At 42.8% G+C, this 20,354-nt stretch overlaps 1 protein-coding gene across 1 annotated transcript; it reads left to right on the top strand.

Annotated features, from left to right (window-relative positions):
* Positions 1 to 1,481: 1,481 nt before the first annotated feature.
* Positions 1,482 to 17,246, top strand: HP1BP3 (heterochromatin protein 1 binding protein 3). The gene is made up of 12 exons (XM_063437132.1): positions 1,482 to 1,563; positions 6,724 to 6,822; positions 6,993 to 7,149; positions 7,744 to 7,906; positions 9,226 to 9,369; positions 10,108 to 10,188; positions 10,640 to 10,794; positions 11,773 to 11,863; positions 13,358 to 13,517; positions 13,974 to 14,085; positions 14,166 to 14,294; positions 15,831 to 17,246. The coding sequence occupies exons 2-12, from the start codon at positions 6,741 to 6,743 to the stop codon at positions 16,120 to 16,122; spliced, it is 1,566 nt and encodes a 521-aa protein (XP_063293202.1). The 5' UTR covers positions 1,482 to 1,563; positions 6,724 to 6,740; the 3' UTR covers positions 16,123 to 17,246.
* The last annotated feature ends 3,108 nt before the right edge of the window (positions 17,247 to 20,354 follow it).

Below are 20,354 nucleotides of genomic sequence, written 5' to 3'. Positions count from 1 at the left end.
GTATGTGGCCCCCCTGGTTATTGGTTTATTTCAGTATGTGGCCCCTGGTTATTGGTTACATTCAGTATGTGGCCCTTGGTTATTGGTTTATTTCAGCTTTTGGCCCCTGGTTATTGGTTTATTTCAGCTTTTGGCCCCTGGTTATTGGTTTATTTCAGTTTGTGGCCCCTAGTTATTGGTTTATTTCAGTATGTGGCCCCTGGTTATTTGTTTATTTCAGTTTGTGGACCCTGGTTATTGGTTTATTTCAGTATGTGGCCCCTGGGTATTGTTTACATTCAGTTTGTGGCCCCTGGGTATTGGTTACATTCAGTATGTGGCCCCTGGTTATTGGTTTATTTCAGTATGTGGCCCCTGGGTATTGTTTACATTCAGTTTGTGGCCCCTGGGTATTGGTTACATTCAGTATGTGGCCCCTGGTTTTTGGTTTATTTCAGTATGTGGCCCCTGGGTATTGTTTACATTCAGTTTGTGGCCCCTGGCTGTTGGTTTATTTCAGTATGTGGCCCCTGGGTATTGGTTACATTCAGTATGTGGCCCCTGGGTATTGGTTACATTCAGTATGTGGCCCCTGGTTATTGGTTTATTTCAGTATGTGGCCCCTGGGTATTGTTTACATTCAGTTTGTGGCCCCTGGCTGTTGGTTTATTTCAGTATGTGGCCCCTGGCTGTTGGTTTATTTCAGTATGTGGCCCCTGGCTGTTGGTTTATTTCAGTTTGTGGCCCCTGGGTATTGTTTACATTCAGTATGTGGCCCCTGGGTATTGTTTACATTCAGTTTGTGGCCACTGGTTATTGTTTACATTCAGTTTGTGGCCCCTGGGTATTGGTTACATTCAGTATGTGGCCCCTGGTTATTGGTTTATTTCAGTATGTGGCCCGTGTGTTGGTTTATTTCAGTTTGTGGCCCCTGGGTATTGTTTACATTCAGTATGTGGCCCCTGGGTATTGTTTACATTCAGTTTGTGGCCACTGGTTATTGTTTACATTCAGTTTGTGGCCCCTGGTTATTGGTTACATTCAGTTTGTGGCCCCTGGTTATTGGTTTATTTCAGTATGTGGCCCGTGTGTTGGTTTATTTCAGTTTGTGGTCCCTGGGTATTGGTTACATTCAGTTTGTGGCCCCTGACTGATGGTTTATTTCAGTTTGTGGCCCCTGGGTATTGGTTACATTCAGTTTGTGGCCCCTGACTGTTGGTTTATTTCAGTATGTGGCCCCTGGGTATTGTTTACATTCAGTTTGTGGCCCCTGGGTATTGGTTACATTCAGTATGTGGGTGAGTATGTGGGTGTTGACACTGTTTTGATGCACTAGGCGGCCCCTGGGGTCCATACAATGTAAGTCCCAGGAGTCCGTGTGATTGTGGCCCCTGGGAGCAGAATGACCCCAGATCGCTCTTCAACCGTTGCTATGACACCGATCGGGGTTGGGCGGGGTCTCTGGCTCAGCGGTTGCCATGGCGATGACGTCGCGGACGCAGCCAGGCGCCGTGCACGCTGAGGGGGCGTGGTTAGCAGGGAGAGCGCGCGACGGCAGTACGTTATTCAGCTCCGGAGCTCGAGGTAAGCGCGGGCAATGCGGGTCCCGGTCCGGCGGGGGAGGGGTACACGGCGGCGGGGGGTACAGTGAGGGTGACTGCGCAGTATATCGGGGGGCTGGGGTTGGGGTGTGTGCATAGCGGGGGGAGCGCTGCACCGCCGCCATTTTTAGGAGCTCGGTGAGGGGGGAGCTCCCGGGCTGAGCCGCTCTTGGTTTCGGGGGTCCGGGGTGCCGTACTCGGTCTCCTCAGGCCCCCCAACCCCTCCCCCATCCACCGTTTGTTTGCGGATTCTGAGCCCCGCCCACTCCCGTCCCCGTTCGAAAGATGCTGCCGCCTCCCATTGGCTGAGCGGGAAGCCAGGCCCCGCCCACCCCGCGCCGCTTCTTTGTTTTGTGGTTTTTTTTCGCCTTATTCTGCGCCGCGCTGATTGGCTGTCAGGGCAACGGGTGCGCGCTGATTGGCTGGTATTGTCCCCGATCGGCTTCCATTCTACTGCACTCGGCATCCCTAACCCGGGCCCTCACTGCGTGCCAGCCGTGCGGTGCCAGGGGGGGCCCTCACTGCGTGCCAGCCGTGCGGTGCCAGGGGGGGCCCTCACTGCGCGCCAGCCGTGCGGTGCCGGGGGGGGCCCTCACTGCGCGCCAGCCGTGCGGTGCCGGGGGGGGCCCTCACTGCGCGCCAGCCGTGCGGTGCCGGGGGGGGCCCTCACTGCGCGCCAGCCGTGCGGTGCCGGGGGGGGCCCTCACTGCGTGCCAGCCGTGAGGTGCCAGGGGGCGCCCTCACTGCGCGCCAGCCAGGGGGCGCCCTCACTGCGCGCCAGCCAGGGGGCGCCCTCACTGCGCGCCAGCCAGGGGGCGCCCTCACTGCGCGCCAGCCAGGGGGCGCCCTCACTGCGCGCCAGCCAGGGGGCGCCCTCACTGCGCGCCAGGGGGGCCCTCATTGCGTGCCAGCTGCACGGTGCCAGGGGGCCCTCACTGCGTGCCAGGGGGGCCCTCACTGCGTGCCAGCCGTACGGTGCCAGGGGGGCCCTCACTGCGTGCCAGGGGGGCCCTCACTGCGTGCCAGCCGTACGGTGCCAAGGGGGCCCTCACTGCGTGCCAGCCGTACGGTGCCAAGGGGGCCCTCACTGCGTGCCAGCCGTACGGTGCCAAGGGGGCCCTCACTGCGTGCCAGCCGTACGGTGCCAGGGGGGCCCTCACTGCGTGCCAGCCGTACGGTGCCAGGGGGGGCCCTCACTGCGTGCCAGCCGTACGGTGCCAGGGGGGGCCCTCACTGCGTGCCAGCCGTACGGTGCCAGGGGGGCCCTCACTGCGTGCCAGCCGTACGGTGCCAGGGGGGGCCCTCACTGCACGCCAAGCGTACAGAAGCCAAAGCATAAAACGGCATTCTAGATAGACATCAGTTGCGCACAGGCATTGTGCAACTGATGTCTATGGCTATCTAGAATGGCGTGTTATGCTCGTGGGTCGTGTTGCCCAGTTTACCCCAGGTAGTGAAAGTGTTAATTCCAGCACTCCTGTTAAGTAGACAGACTTTATTGTGGCAGCAACAGTGATAGTAACTATAACAGCAAATAGTGTGAGAGCAGCATTGTTGTCTAGCGTTTAAAAAAAAAAAAAGTGGGTGTATGGAGTATTTTACCCTCCCTGTAGATGCACAAAATAGCTCCATCACACTATTCTATAAGTTGTATTGACACGTTTTGGGTCTGTCATATGTCTGATTGTTTGGTGTCCAATGCAGAGAGAAAGGGAAGGGTGATATACTTATCAGAAGCTTTCTTACTTGATGCAACCATTTTATATTTCTAATCCGTTCCCCCACCCCGTGTTTACCTGTGGAGTCTTAACTGATAAATAAGACTTCACAGGTAAATCGCGGATGGATTCATTAATTCGGGCACAGATAAAAAGGCATGTGATTCATTCAAAGCTGAAATGCATTTTTACACAAGTCTAATCGTAAGATGCTTTTTATTATACCGTAATCTGTTATAAGTGACATGACAAGATACTGCTAACTCAGCCTAGTCCCTTCTTTGTTTTGTTCATATCTTTTCATTTTGTTAAAATGTAATTGTAATTCCAGTACTTTATAGGCTTTTCATAAAGATTCTATGTCCATGAACAGAAATCAGAGAGGGACAGTATCCTTTTAAGATTACTTTTTTATAGTGAGCTCTTGGTCCAAATTACCTTTGTCAAGGTCATTTATATTGAACCATTCTCACTTTTACAGCTGTCTGGGAAACCTAAAACATTTTTTTTATTGGTTTTAAGAGATCAATCAAACTTTGTTTGGTCTTATGGACATATAATGCAAATGCAAAGTCTCATGATTCCCTGCATATGGTCTGTATATCATGAATAATGATAAACATTATTCCTGGCATGCATGCACACACATATCATAGAACCACTAAGGCACAAGTAGCCCAAAAGTACAGCAGGGTTGACCTAATAAAGGATCAGTCCACAAAATAAGCTGTTCATGCACAAACCTGTCTTGGATTCCTTTAAAAAATGAGTTTGGTCTGTGCATTGTGTTGCCAAATATGTAGCTCTGAAGACCTGGATATGAAGCTACTAGCTTTCTAAATGTGTGTGTGCAAAAGATTTTGTCAGATTTATATATTTGCGCAATGCATAGTGTTTTATTTTCTGGGCCAGTGAAAGGCAGGTCAGGCATGTAGTGACTTAAATGGGACACTAATAAAGTGGTTTTGGTGTAGAGGCCATGCCCCTACAGTCTCTCTGCTATTAAGAAGGTAAATCACTTTGTTTATGTAGCTCTAGGCACATATCTCCTTGCTGAGACTCGGACAGCCTCCTTAAACCCTTACTGGGTAGGAGTAAATGTTTCTTGGTTTTAATTTCTTCTCTTCACATTCTTCCTACAGCAGCCCCTTGTGTTTTAATGTTTAAAAAAAAATCAGAAGAGAGAGAAGAGAATATAAAGTAAACACAATGTGCTGTAAATTTGAAAGTTTTTATTTTTTATAATTGAGTGGTGATACTGCAGCGTCATTCTCTATATACGCAAAAACGCTTCATTAAACTAAAGTTTTTTTTGGTGCTTAGATTATCCTTTTACATGTTCACGTCAATTCCCAGTATTTTAAATATTCCGTTTACTTATCCCCTATAATAAACTTATAATGTATTTTAGAAATGCGAGAAATCGAATTTAAAGTGTAAAAAAAATCCATCACTCCCCATTAATCTATGTAATAAGTACTCTCCTTTGCAACTGGCAGACAGCATAAAGGAAGTATATGTACTATACATCAGGGCTCAACAAATCCCAGGCACCATGGCGACTAGGAATTCTTTCCTGGCGGCTGGGATTTGTGAACCGGTCAGTTGACGCAGCGAGAAGCATGCAAGCGCTGACAGATGGAGAGCCAAGTGGGCCAGTCGCCTGTGGGAGAACTGAGGGGGTAGCCGGCTGTGAGGGAGCTGTAATCTCCCTGATCTGCTGTCTGTCTGTGTGTCTGTTTAGGTGACTGCTCCCACCCCTCTCATTTTACTCACCCTTTTTCCCCATGGCTCATATAATCAATCTTAATGATCTCAGCCAAGCCAATGCTGTCCCAAAGGATATGCTCGTGTGCTAATCAGCATCTCTATGGGGAATATTCAGTGCCTCCATGCAGTGCGTGGAGACGCTAAACATGATGGCTACACACTGTGCAGCACTGGACTAAAAATCGCCTCTTGTGACCGTTTGGCTGTCACTAGAGGGGTTGCTTGGCAGCAATGTAACCACTGCCTTTTCTCTAAAACGGCAGTGTTGGCATTATAAGTCTGCAGGGACAGTCTATAGACACCAGAACCGCTACATTAAGCTGTAGTAGTTCAACGTGTCAATGAAAATGAAGCTTTGTTAGTTAAAAATACCTGGCTCCTAACTTTTTTAGCTGTCTCCTAGATTCCAAGCAAATTTGTCAAGCCCTGCTTTACATTTTTCTACCTTTGCATGTTTTTAGCACAGCTTTGTACTTTTATTTTTTAAATCTGTTTATTTTGACAGTTGCTTGCTCACGGTCTGTTTTAAATGTACCCTATTCAGCGATGCAGCTCATTTATTAATTAGTTTTACTATTAAGTAATTAATTTACTATTTCTTTGTATAGTGTCCCTTTGCTTTCAATCACATTTTCTGCCAGAATGTTATATTTCTTCTCTCTTTTTTTCTCTTACACATTTATGATCTTCATTCTCCTTCTTAATTTGCATGCCTTGTCTGTGACAACAGATAACATGTATACCACATGAAATAAGTGCCGATAAGTTTAAAACATTTTATTATATAGGCTTCCTGACAAAATGCATTTTTTATTTTTATTAAAATCTGAAGGGACATTTAAAGAACCATAACCACTGCATCTTCCTGTAGTGGTTATAATGTCTGGAATCCCCTGGCACCACTCTCTGGTAAGGTTAAACTGATTGTAAGCTCGTTTGAAGGTTCCCATGGGCGCTAGCGGTCCTAGTTCTCATTCTACTTTAGCAATTTTCATTTTGTGCAACTTTTTGCAGCATGAATTGGCTCACACTCGCAGCCAATAAATGCTGTTAATAGTTGCACTAAATAGATAAGGGTCAATTCAAATTGGGCTTTCCCTTTTATAACTTGCAGTTTTAAAACTCCTGTTGTGTCATCTTCCACTAAATGTATCCCATGTACCTCCTCTGTATTAAAGGACCACTATAGGCACCCAGACCACTTCAGCTCAATGAAGTGGTCTGGGTGCCAGGTCCATCTAGGGTTAACCCTGCAGCTGTAAACATAGCAGTTTCAGAGAAACTGCTATGTTTACATTAGGGTTAATCCAGCCTCTAGTGGCTGTCTCATTGACAGCCGCTAGAGGCGCTTCTCACTATGAAAATCACAGTGAGAAGACGCTGACGTCCATAGGAAAGCATTGAGAAATGTAGCATTAAGCGCTGACGTCGGAAGAGGGAGGGGATTTCCCCGGCGCTGGAGAAAGGTAAGTGATTAACCCCTTCAGCCCGGCAGGAGTGGGACCCTGAGGGTGGGGGGGGACCTAAAAACCCTATAGTGTCAGGAAAACTATAGTGCTCCTTTAACTGGGTTATTCCTGAAACAGGCTTTGAGCTCTAGCCATCGCTAGTCACTTGGGACATATTTTAGCTATTCTCTTTTAATCCCGAAACAGGTTGAAGAGTTTTCACCATGCCGATCCGTCGTGCAGTCAATTCATCCACCCAAGAAAGTGCGCCTAAAAACCGTGCCACTGACAGTGAAAAAAAAGCAGGTAATATACAGTGTCACTCATTCTCTCACTGGGGTGTTTTGTGGTGTCTCCTATTAAGGTGATACAGGGAGTTGTTTTCTCTGTAGTATCTCTACTGTAATTTGTCCCTTTTTAAAGAACATTTGTTGTATCATATGGAACATCAGGCATTCTCCTGTGTTTTTTCACAGAGGCTGATGCCAGCTCTGAGGAATCTGCTTCCACTGGGGAAGAGCAGGAGACTGAAACGCCCCCGGCTACTTCCAGCGAGGCCGAGCAGCCCAAGGAGTCTGAGGCTGATGAAGAGAAAAAAGCTGAAGGGGAAGTAGCAGAAGAGACCAAGAAAGAGTATGTGCTTTGCATTGTATCAAACACTGACACTGTAGATGTGTGTGGCTTGTTGGATGCTTTATGCTATAGCTGCTCTGTAGGTGTCGTAAATCAGCTCTAGTGTGTCTATATTGCATTCATTTGATTTGTCTGTCTTTATCATACTGACCGTTAGTGTTGATTTATAATCTACAGGCACAACCAACACTGACAGATTATCTTTGCTAATAAGTGGCTAATGATAGACCCTGGCATGAACGGTTTGTTGCTCCTAATTGTTGTAGTGGGTTATCGGACAAAAAATAAGAGGTGGTGAAAATGTATCTAATCTTTCAGTTAACATAGTTAATCCTGTTAACACTATTACTAGGGTTAGGATTAAGGTTATAATTAGGGTATGGGTGAGGATTAGCATTTGTGGTGAATGCAACCAACTGCTCTTTGAATAAAACTACAACCACCTGTAGTGGTTACAGCGCTTTTAGAAACTGTTAATGTCTGTAGGCTATGTATTCATAGAAACAAGGTTGACAGGCAGACCTGATCCTTTCGCATTCTTTAGAATGCCACGTGTGATTACGTTTTCTAATAGTTCTCTCCTTTCTGTTTCAGTGGAGAAAAGGAACCGTCAAAGGAAAAAGATAAGAAAGTGAAAAAGACCATCCCGTCATGGGCCACTCTCTCTGCTAGCCAGATGGCTAGAGCTCAGAAGCAGACTCATATGGCTTCCTCGTCTCGTCCAAAAATGGATGCCATCCTTACAGAGGCCATTAAGGTTAGCGCTGGATAGGCCCTCCGTAATTCCTTCTTGTGTTTTTTTTTTTTTTTATTTTTTTTTTTTGGTATTCTTTAAATACTCTATAATGGTGAAGGTATTGGTATATTAAAAGTATAGACAAAATATTCAGTTTGTTTAATTTCACTTACAATGAGAGCAGCTCTGTGATACACTAGGATGCACAAAATATTCTCAGCATCTAGAAAAAAGTTATCAAAATGTTTTTAAATGGGGTGGTCCCTGGGTGCTAAGAACTAATTGTGAGACCTTTCTTTTTGCTATTAAAGGAACACTACAGTCACCCAGACCACTTAATCTCAGCGATGTGGTGTGATTGCAGTGGACCTGTCATTTTAACCCTGCAATGTAAAACATTGTTATTACAAACTGCAGTGTTCACGTTGCTGGGTTTAATTCACCTCTAATGGATGTCATCCTGATGGCCAGTAGAGACGCTTCCTCGTCCAGACCATGTAAATTGGAGGAGCACAATGTTTTGCAGCGCATACATACACCTCCCATTCATTGCTTCTCTTTAAAAAGTGTTGGGCTGGTGGAGATTGCAAAGACACCAGTAAGAATGCTGATGTCTTTAAAGGCAGAGCAGGCAGCTGCTGCAGAGGAGCACAAGCCCTGGAAAAGAGTGGAGTAGTCTTTATTTTACTTTTTTTTTTTTTTGAGTGAATAGAAGGGAAGCTATAGCCCCAAAATATGTTTCAGGACTATAGGTTCCTTTTAAACCAAGGAGACAGTGCCAGGGCACTGTGTACAGCATTAATGCTACAGTGTTCTGTAGTTGTTATGCTTCCTTTAAGTTGTTGCACTGGCAATATATCCAAATGGCAATTTTTATCCAGTACTGTAAGGAGGCTGCGAAGGACATGTCTCCTATTTGTCTCCCCTATTGGTTCTCAATGAGATTAACTACAGTTGCATTGCACATGAAGCGACTGAGTGGGTGAGAAGGGACAACCCAAAAGCGTTTAATGCGAATATAGAACTATATCCCCTGTTTGAGTGGTTCCCCACAAACCCATACTAGTGACTAGCACAGCTGGTGACTCGCGTTGGTTGATGTTACTCTTCAGTGTCCTAATTCACTATAGTGTGAACCAGCAGGAGCTCAGACAGCTACACTCACACTGGAAATGCGGCCTTTACTCGTTAATCATTGTAAGCAGACTGAAGATAAACTAAAAAACAAATATGTACTATGGGAGAGCAAGTAATGTTTTATTTTTTTGTTCTGGCTAGTTGGTTAGGTCTTGATATTTTACTGAATCTGTGCCATAACTACCTTGTTCTTCCCCTGACAGGCCTGTTTCCAGAAATCTGGGGCGTCTGTGGTTGCAATCCGAAAATACATTATTGGAAAATATCCTTCCCTAGAGTTGGAACGGAGGGGGTACTTGCTCAAGCAAGCTTTAAAACGAGAACTGCAGAGAGGAATTATCCGCCAGGTGAGTTTATCGTTTTTAATCTCCTCCTAACGGATTCGTTTTCTATGTTTAATTAATCGTCATGTTGTCTATTAGTCGGTAATTTACACATTACGTCCAACTACAAGACTTTGATCGGGATTGTGTTTGGGATGTTCTAGTTAGTCTGGAAAGTGTTTTTTTTTTTGTTGTCTAGCAAGAAACCATTCAACATATGCAAAAAAAAATTAAAAAAAGATAAAATGTGAACAGAAGCTAGCCAACCACCGACCTTGGGATAGATATTTCCCGGTAAATCGTGGTTAGCATTTTGCGTTACACTGTGCACATTCATCGCGGCATTTCTTCTGAAGAGTTTCGATGCAAGTTTTACTTGCAGCCTTCCTTACGGCACAGGGAAGGTGAGCATAGATAGTGAAGTGTCGCCATTGTTCACTTGCTGGCATCATGTATTTCTTGGTTCTACCTGTTAACTTGTTTGTGGGCTTATAATAATCCCTCGACTACGGTCCAACAAAAAAGAAAGGGGGTATTTCACACGGAGTATTGCTTCAGAGCTGAGGAAGAGAGGGAAACTCTCAAAAGTTTGTCTTTTATATATTGTTAGTCCAATAAAAAGTTATCCTTGCATACAGCTATATTCTGGCATCTTGTCTGGACTAATATGGGTAATCCGATCTGCACATAAATATTTATATATATTTTTATGTTGTACTGCAAGTTTTACAAGATTCATGACTTAATTATTGTTTCCATTAGGTGAAGGGAAAGGGGGCATCTGGCAGCTTTGTGGTTGTGTCAAATTCTGGCAAATCGGCGCCAAAATCCAAAGACAAAAAGGTAAACCAATATGAGTTTGTGTGAATATGCAAGGCTGGGCTTTGTATTCTGTAACGCCCTAGTGCACATTTTGTGTTTCCACGGGGTTGATCACTAAACTAAGTATTATGATTAAGTAAAATAAGCCACTTCCAACCATGACAGAACATAAAATCAAAGCTTTTGGTTTATGCTTTAAGTAGCTGATTGCACGCGCTATGGAATTGCAAATTATGGTTTATAGATGCATGCATATATCCCACTCTGCGCAGCAAGTAAAAAAAACTAAATATTTGGGTATTTCTTCTTTTTTTGTGTGTTCTACCATGCATGCTCTATTTTATCTGTCTTTATAGGTCTGTCCCTTATAATCTTTCTGCTTCTAAAATAAATATTTTCAGACACCTGCAATGAAAGCATTTCTCATTGCTCACGGTGCTGGACACTGAATGCATTCATATTTTTTTTGTAGAAGAACAGCTCATCAAGTGCTGGTGATCAGCCCGTGAAGCTGGAAGACATCTTGCCTCTGGCCTTCACCAGACTTTGTGAACCTAAGGAGGCATCCTACAGCCTCATCAAGAAATATGTGTCCCAGTATTACCCCAAGCTCAAGGTGGATATCAGGTATGGGCCACTAATCATGAAAGTTGCTGGACCTGCTGTTTGTAAACGAATTGTCCAAGACTGCACTGTGAATAAACCTGGTAGAAATAATCGGGGTGTATTTCAGTATTTAATCTTTGTCCTTTCTATGCCTGTGTATATATTGTATTTCCTACCGTATGTAAAACAAGAGTAAGGCAAAACAGTCCATATTATATACATATATGTATTTATATATTCTATACGCCAACAAAAAGGCTGTGTTTCACCATGGATCCAGAATATCCGTTACTTACATTCGTTGGCACAGTCTGTTTGTTTGAGCTCATTAACCACTTAAAGGACACATGACATGTGTGACGTGTCATGATTCCCTTTTATTCCAGAAGTTTGGTCCTTAAGGGGTTAAAGTTGGGAATAGCTGATGCATTTATTCTGTTTGTTTTGCGCAGATAGTGAGTACCAGATCACTTGGTTGCCTTTAAAGGGGACAAATAACTGTTTTGGAATTGTACAGGTGAATAAGATTTAGTTTTCGAGTGAATGAAATTAATGTTAAATAACTGGTAACCTTACAATCCCATTCAGTCCTGCCATGGCTGGAGCACAAAACAATTGCAAGAACGGGGGAATTGTTTTTCTCCTTTTCCTCTCTGATCCTTTTTAATTTTTTTAATTTTTTTTATCCTCCATGACAGATGCCATCTTGACTCCATGACTGACAGGGAGCCAAGATGGAGGCACATCAGTGTGGATTTCTGCATATTATTATTTAGAACCTACCTGTATTTAAGTGATAAGTAACATAATATTAAAAAGACAGATTTCCTTTTAGGCAAGAAATTATTGTTATTAGACATTCTGCCATTCAGCAAGTCGGGATATTCTCTAAGAGTAGCACACATTTCTTTTGCATAAGTCCAAGTGTGATATTTCTTAAACCAAATAATTCATATATCTTTGATTTATCCAGAAGTTTGTTTTGTTTTCTTTGCCCAGACCCCAGATGCTAAAGAATGCCCTGCAGAGAGCAGTTGAAAAGGGTCAGCTGGAGCAGATCACAGGAAAGGGAGCTTCTGGTACATTCCAGGTGAGTAATAAAAAGAGAAATAGCAGCTTTGTAATAGGTGGCAGACTATTGCTGCATTTGCACACAACTGCAAAAAGGAAAAGAAAAGACACACACACACACACACAGTTTGGGAATGGAAACACAACCCCTTTACCGCTGAGCACTTTTCAGTTGATACAAATATTTCCATAATATTTATTAGAAGCAAGGGATACATAATTATCATATAAGCACATTTCATTTGTTCATCCTTTACAAAAAAATATTTGGGAAAACGGCAACTTTAGACCGAATGCAGTGTCCTTTATCTTGCAATATTTCACACAGGGTCTGAAATGTATAAAAGCAAAAATGCAATTTTTCTCACTTACAGGAGATGTAACAAAATTATATAAATCCAATGCTCAATGCATTGCTTATAGGTATTTTTAAGGACCCTGAAGCATTCCTAGCTGTTCAGTTTACTAAGAATTGCAACAGAATGTAAAAAATAAACTGTCTGCTTTTGAGCATAATGAGCATGTAAAATCGTATATTTCTAAAATAAAGATACTTAAAACTGCTATAGCAATCTGTATAATTCACTGGACTGCTAATGTATTGCTGACCGTGAACTGGTACAGTCCATTGACTTCTCCCTGACTCTATGAATGTTATCACCCAGTGACACGTCCTTTACTGTTTGAAAGCAGGCGGTGTGCTTAGATTTTCAGCAAATTTACAGACATTGTATCCGTGACTAGTGGCTTCTGGCAGAGCCAGTCTGGTAATCATAGCTAGAGTATGAATGAGGTTAAGTGAGGTTTTATGGTTTTAATTTCACACCGCAAAATACATGAAAATAAAAATGTTTGCCTGTGTTACTCTCCTGCCGAATTTCCTAATTAAGTAATGGATACATTCTTGACATTTTAAAGCTGGTATAAGTTGAAAACTTTCTTTGTCTGTAAAAGATTGCAAAAGCCTTGACACTATATCATGTTATTGGTTTATAGATAGCTTGAGATTCAGTTAGTTGTAAATGGCGGTTTGTTATTTTCCTGGACAACCTGTCTCAGTACCATTTTCATTTAAAGCATTCACTAAAGAGATATTAAAAAAACAAAACATCAAGAAGCATACCATTTATTTACCTTATGTGAGATTAAAGAACCTTGGATCTTTTTTTCCCTTTGCGGTGTTCCCTCTAAGGTATTTTCTAATTTATATTATATGAAAAATGTCCTTCACTTTCTGACCTTAAAAGTGTTGATTCTCTGAGTGACATTTATAGGCTGTAATTGGTATGTCCAGTAGCCAAAAGAATGAAAATCCTTTTGGCTTACATGTAATAGTGTGTGTCAAGCAATATGAATTATTTTATGGGAATAGTGCCCATATTATCTGTTTAATATATTCATTTTCAGCCCCCAAAGTTAAGTTTGTGCCATTTTAAAATGGTGGTTTTGATTTGGGTATAATTTTGTCATTTTTCTTGTGGCCCCCTCCCACACACACACACTCAATACACAGGTGAAGCGGGCAGGAGATAAACCTCTTCTGAGTGGAGGTGGATTTGAGGATGCCATCCTCTCTGCCATCACAGCCATGAATGAACCCAAAACTTGCTCGACGACAGCCATCAAGAAATACGTGCTGGAAAATCATCCTGGTGGAAACGCCAGCTTCCAGGGTGAGTGACTTGTATCTGGCAGGTCTGTAATGTTTTAAAGTCCGAAATGATCTATTGTATTGCTATGATTTGGAGATAGCATAGTGGATAGAAGGTTACTCCAAGTACCAGGACCACTTCAGTGATTTAAAGTGGCCATCGTGCTTTTAGTCTGTGCAGCGTTTCAGTATGAAATAGCCAGGTGCTACGCCTTCTGCAAAGGAAACCCAGGTCAGAGGTCAGACCCCTGCAAATTGGTTTGCCCCATTACTGGGGAACTGTGTCCGAGGGTAATCCTAGCGTCATAACGACTATTGATGTCTTTAGTAGTTATGTGGCTATGAGTAACCCTTTAATGTTCTAGTTGTTCTCTAGTACCTGTTTAGGCTACAGATCCAGTTTCCTTGAGTCACATCAGCAATATTTAACTTTAATATATTTTTTTGCAACGTTTGGTAATATTTTTGTCTTCTTTAGTTCATCTGCTAAAAAGAACACTGCAGAAGTGTGAGAAGAATGGCTGGATGGAGCAGATCTCTGGCAAGGGTTTCAGTGGAACATACCAACTCTGCTTCCCCTATTATCCCAGGTAAGACATGTTTACTGCCACTTGTCCTGCAGGTTGAACTCTGTTTAAGGAGCAACAACTGACTATAGCATTTTCTGCAGCCCCTACGTGCTGTTCCCTGAGAAAGCAGAGGAGCAGGATGAAGATGAAGAATCTGGAGATGAATCTGAAGAGGAGGAAGAAGAAGAATCCGAAGAGGAGTCTGAAGAAGAACCTCCTCCAAAAAGAAGGTAAGATGCACATTACCTGCATCATCTGTTATCTGACAGTTTACTGACTCCCCTAACCAGCAGCATTGATAATCAGACCATGTATTGACCCCACTCCCCAGCCTGCAGGATTGCTAATCAGACCATTTATTCACTTCCCCAACCGGCAGCATTGCTAATCAGACCATTTATTCACTTCCCCAACCAGCAGCATTGCTAATCAGACCATTTATTCACTTCCCCAACCAGCAGCATTGCTAATCAGACCATTTATTCACTCCCCCAACCAGCAGCATTGCTAATCAGACCATTTATTCACTCCCCCAACCAGCAGCATTGCTAATCAGACCATTTATTCACTCCCCCAACCAGCAGCATTGCTAATCCGACCTTTTACCGACTCCCCCAACCAGCAGCATTGCTAATCCGACCTTTTACCGACTCCCCCAACCAGCAGCATTGCTAATCAGACCATGTATTCACTTCCCCAACCAGCAGCATTGCTAATCAGACCATTTATTCACTCCCCCAACCAGCAGCATTGCTAATCAGCCCTTTTACCGTCTCCCCCAACCAGCAGCATTGCTAATCAGCCCTTTTACCGTCTCCCCCAACCAGCAGCATTGCTAATCAGACCTTTTACCGACTCCCCCAACCAGCAGCATTGCTAATCAGACCTTTTACCGACTCCCCCAACCAGCAGCATTGCTAATCAGACCTTTTACCGTCTCCCCCAACCAGCAGTAAAGGTCATGATATTTTTTTACTGACTTCCTAACCTGAGGCAGAGGTTGGCAGACCTCTTTTTCAACTCCCTGGCCTGAGACTTCAGTAATCATGTTTTACCAATTACCCCAACATAGAGTATGGTAATCCAGTTTTTACCCAGCTCCCTGACTGGAGACACGTGTTATCAGACCTATTTTAACCTCCACTACCTGACCTGACTGTACTTCGTCCTCCTACCCCACCTTTCTATAAAGAGGTAGTGATAGATAGATATGTTGTGTCACTTCTTTCATTTAACAACAAAGCGGAAGAAATAATCATAGTAAGAAGGGAGAGAACATGAGACCATTACAACCAGTGTGATGGACCCTTCAGTTAAAATAACCATGAGCAAATTATCTTGTATTTTAATTCAGAAAGAGGAGGTTGGTTATCTTTCAGTTCAAACACCTTCAGTTATTTTGGATAACAATGTATTTTCAGCCCTCTCACATGAAGGGATAGCAAGAAAACAATGATATCTAGAACATTATAATCACGCATTTTACGAACTCTCTGTAATGAGACCTTTAATTTTCTCGTAATCTTTTCCTCCTTACGGTAATAAGCTGCTGTATAGTGATTGGGTTCATGTCGCTTATTGTCTAAACACGTACTGCTTGGATTGCTTGGCATATAGTGTTACCATTTAGGGTGGAGGGAAATGGTTTACGGTCACTTCTGTTCTCCAGTCTAAAAAAAAAAAAAGATTGGTCTGCTCTTATCTATGCTACACGTCGCCCATACTGCTTAATGTCATTTATTAAATTATGAAATGTTTTACTACAGGATGCAGAAGAAAGCAGCTCCTCGAAAATCCAGGTCCAGAGCCCCTCCACCCAAGCCCAAGAAGAGCGCACCTGCTCCTAAGGGCAAGGCAAAGAGTGCTCCAAAAAAGGCTCCTGCACCTCCACCTTCCAAAGCTAAAAAGGGCAAGTCAGCTCCCCCACCCCCTCCCCCTCCTGCCTCCAAGAAAACAGCCAGCCGGTCCTCCAAGAAACCAGTAACAGGAAAGAAGGAAGCAAAGCCTGCAGCAAAGGCCAAGGCAAGCCGCAGGAAGTCCCTGAGAACAAGGAAGTGAAACCAGGAAGGTGTAAATAAAGCACCTTCAGGATGATGCGCAAAAGGAAGCGGTTCTAGTAAATTTACAGAGAAGAGAAACCTTTTCTAAGTTTAATGTGCATTTTCATTTTCTCCTTCTAAACTCCCGAAACCTTTCTGTACACTTCCTGATGCAATATTAAGAACCTTTCTTTTCCTTTTTTCCTTTTCTTTTATAGTTTTAGATATAGCCTATGTGTGTACCTGCCAGTTTCCTCTCTAGCCTCAGACAGAAACCAGCAAGTGCTCTGCTCTCACTTTCTTTAATCATGTGTCCTTGCTCCTTTTCCATCACGTGATGTCAAGTGTTTAAACAACCTTTTATTTAAAAATGAAAAAGATTCAGATTTTTTTTTCTTTCTATTTTTAGCTAAAATGTGTTTTATGTTTTTGTTTTGATTACTTGATCGTCAGGGAATGTTAAAAGGAATCCGTTAGAAGCCTGCTCTTCCACCTTCCAAATAAAACGCTTTTTGTAGCAGTTTGGTTTACTGTCCCTGCTATATTTTTGTTCATCCTGTCCACTTTACAACTGGTTGTTTTCAAAAAGGTGCTTACACAGTCCCCCTTCCGTCAGGCTGTCACATGACGCTAATGTGAAATAGTGCGGTTTGCATTAAATCTCTCCCGGCTTTACTTAAGGAAAGCAGGGCTGCCGGCCTGTCTTCCTGTTTGAATTCTTACCTACTGAGATTATCATTATCCTAGTAATTGCAGCGTTGTGTGCTCAGCCATTGATTTGTATAGTTTGTTTTAGGTTCTGGTTACCATTTTTGTCCACTTTCATTTAATCTTTATTAATGCATTTAACATGGGTTATTGTTTTGTTTTTTGGGAGAGGGGGGGGAGATCACGTGCTGTTCTCTTCCCCACTACCAACCCCCAAACACACAATGCTAGTTTTATCCATAAGTACTCCAGGGCAGTGGTTACTCCTGAAGCATGTACAAAGAAAGAAGAAAGTAGGAATTTGTGTCTCTTTTTTAACCAATTGTGTCTTTATTTTAATGTTTGCCAATTTGTAAAGACTTGAGTGAGGATAGACATGTAAACCCATGGGTATTCTGCTGTTTGCTATAATAAAAGAACTAGATTCTGCTAGAACACGTGTGTTGTTTATTGCTGCATGGGAAAGTCTTATGTGAAATTGGGGGAACCTATGCTGGACCCAATGAAATCATGCCAAACCAGGATATAGCCTGTAATACATTTCTGTATCATAGCTTTTTTTAAAGATGCTTCTTCAATGTAGGTGCCAATGGATCATAACTACTCATATCATCATGCTGAATATGCTAATCTCAAATAGTTTTTTTTCTTCAAATTTGCACAAATATTTTCTAAGACCTAAAATCCTCCCACATACAGTTCTCCTGCTTTTAGTAACTGCAACTACAGCACGCGTTGCTAAAGGAATACAGCAATGAGGTGACTGGTGTCATTCTACTCAAACTGAGATTTACTGGCACTGTAGCCATCTTTTGCCGACCTTGAGGAAGGATTTGGGAATTGGTGTAACACCCACACCGGCAGTCATGGTGACAGTGAATGCATTTAGCAAATAAAGTATTGATATATATCATATTTCAGATATTTTATAAATGTCTTGCATAAAAGGAAACTCCTGTCCAAAATTGCACACAAGTAACAATCATAAATTAGGAATTTACTAAATTTTGCACAAATATTTCTCAAGCCCTCTAAGAACAGTTCTGTGCAGCGAATAAATAACCAAACCAGCACTAACAAGGAAATGGGCATTGTCCAATCAAATACTTATGATGGAGGACAAACCTCCATTCCAATGCTATTCCTAGAGATAGGTGGTCTTATTGAGATTTAGAGATTTGAAGGAAATAAAAATAAATTTAGGATTGTGTTAGTTGAAGTTCTCTTGTTAAAGGACCACTCTAGGCACCCAGACCACTTCAGCTTAATGAAGTGGTATGGGTGCCAGGTCCAGCTAGGGTTAACTAATTTTTTTATAAACATAGCAGTTTCAGAGAAACTGCTATGTTTATCAATTAGTTAAGCCTTCCCCTTTTTCCTCTAGTGGCTGTCTCACTGACAGCCGCTAGAGGCGCTTGCGTGATTCTCACTGTGAAAATCACAGTGAGAGCACGCAAGCGTCCATAGGAAAGCATTATGAATGCTTTCCTATGCGACCGGCTGAATGCGCGCGCAGCTCTTGCCGCGCGTGCGCATTCAGCCGACGGGGAGGAACGGAGGCAGAGAGGAGGAGGAGAGCTCCCCGCCCAGCGCTGGAAAAAGGTAAGTTTTAACCCTTTTCCCCTTTCCAGAGCCGGGCGGGAGGGGGTCCCTGAGGGTGGGGGCACCCTCAGGGCACTCTAGTGCCAAGAAAACGAGTATGCTTTCCTGGCACTAGAGTGGTCCTTTAAGTATTAAATTGTGTGCGTCCATTAAAATGGTGACTTGCTTCCGTAAACTATAATTCTTATCAGGCATGGGGTAGCCGGGAGAGGGGTTGATGTAGGCTGGATAAACCCCTCCCACAACCACAGGCATACTGCCTTTACACACACACACACACACACACACACACTTTTATTTTTTTAAGTTTTTCTTATTTAAGAAGCATAAGCACAAACACAAGTTTCTGTGTCCTCTTTTTATTCATTTATTCCATTTCACAAAAAGTGTAGATTTCAATAGCTCTTATAAACGAATCTTGTTACACCTCTCTGGCTGTCAGACAACCGGTCCTGTTACTTCCTGGTTTCATTAGCTCAGTGGAGCTAAAGCTCCGAGCACCTGATTGAACAGACACAGTCTGGGCGGGGTTAGAGGGGGAAGGCTGCAGACGAGAGATCTGTAGTTTTTACAAGGTGTTTTGATATATACCCCAGTGAAAACAATGCATAATTAAATGCATGCATGTTTTACTGGGGTAAATCTGCAAACATTGTTTTGTGGGGGGGAGAGGGGGGAGAGGTAGCAGTTGTTTGTTTTTTGATAACATGTGGAGAAGGTGCATACTAATTCTATTTTGATGGAGAAAATGAGGTTGCTGTTCTATTAAAAAAAAATATATATATATATATATATGGGACCGAATGCCGAGATATTGGTGCTTAATATCGAGTAGCATGAAGCATGTCTGCTCTGGTAAGGGTTCCTCCATAAAAATAAAACCATTTATTAAACAATGCATGAATTTGTTCTAATGGATCATGGCCTTATGATATTGTGCAAAAAAACTTTTTATTAACTTCTAGAGCAAGGTATTGCCGTTAACAGCACTAAAGGCCTTTTGAATTCAGCTGGTTATATAAAGGAATCCATGACATTCTATTTATACATATCACCAACATTTCCTATAATGATGAATTTTAAGAGGGGGAAAAAAAATTGTGGAAGTTTGGAAAAAAGAAGAGGGCCCTGTTAAATTGGGCTTACAATCAAAATGCAATAAATGAAATGGCAAAATTAGAATAGAGAATCAATAAAACCAAAGATCATAACGTAAATCTTTTAACTGGTTCTACATTGAGCAGCCCCGGGGATTAAATTAGAGGACTCTAAACCATGAGGCCTTCTACTGAGCTATCTACTTGTTGGTTATTATTTCAAGTTCTGCCACTCATTTTCTTTAAGTTGGTTCCTTAAGGGGTTAACATCGCCTTGATGCCCTATTTCTATGTGACCTAAACCATTGTAATATTACTAACGACTAGCCTTGTTCAGACTGTTATGTAATTCTTCCTTGGCCTCATGGGTGATATCTTCACTTTTCAACATTCGCTAGCTTTGGAGAGCAAGCACTGCCTTCATGTTTTGCATGCATACATAATATATTTCTCCAGTAATTACAGAGGGTTTCATGTTGTTCTGTGGGCTAAGAAGGTAAGGGGATGGGGAGTGAAAGGAATCCCTGACTATGAAATGTTTTGCAAAATTCATGAACTGCGGCCTTCAACCTGTCCATTTCCACTGTCTCCTTGAATGTCAGAATGACAGTTGCCTAGGACATTGTCCATATGGTATATCAGAGTTCTGCTATGGCTCTGCAGGCAGACAGGATTAATGTAAGGAAAGACTCTTTTTCTGCTCTGCTGAAACCTTTCTAATTTGTTAAAGCAGCAGGGACTGTGGGTCCATAGGGACAGGTTTCTGAGTTAAATACATGATGAGAACAAATCACACCCTGTTAGGAATGTTTGATGCTTTCACGTTCTGGACTGTACCTAACTG

The sequence above is a fragment of the Pelobates fuscus genome, chromosome 11 (genome assembly GCF_036172605.1).
Source record: "Pelobates fuscus isolate aPelFus1 chromosome 11, aPelFus1.pri, whole genome shotgun sequence".
Lineage (NCBI taxonomy): Eukaryota > Metazoa > Chordata > Amphibia > Anura > Pelobatidae > Pelobates > Pelobates fuscus.
The sequence above is the reverse complement of the archived record's forward strand: the minus strand, read 5'-3'. Positions and strand labels throughout refer to the sequence as shown.

Coding starts and splice junctions, on each gene's coding strand:
- HP1BP3 (XM_063437132.1), top strand. CDS start 6,741: ATGCCGATCCGTCGTGCAGTCAATTCATCCACCCAAGAAAGTGCGCCT. Junction 7,150..7,743: donor GCAGAAGAGACCAAGAAAGA/GTATGTGCTTTG, acceptor TTTCTGTTTCAG/TGGAGAAAAGGAACCGTCAA. Junction 7,907..9,225: donor TCCTTACAGAGGCCATTAAG/GTTAGCGCTGGA, acceptor TTCCCCTGACAG/GCCTGTTTCCAGAAATCTGG.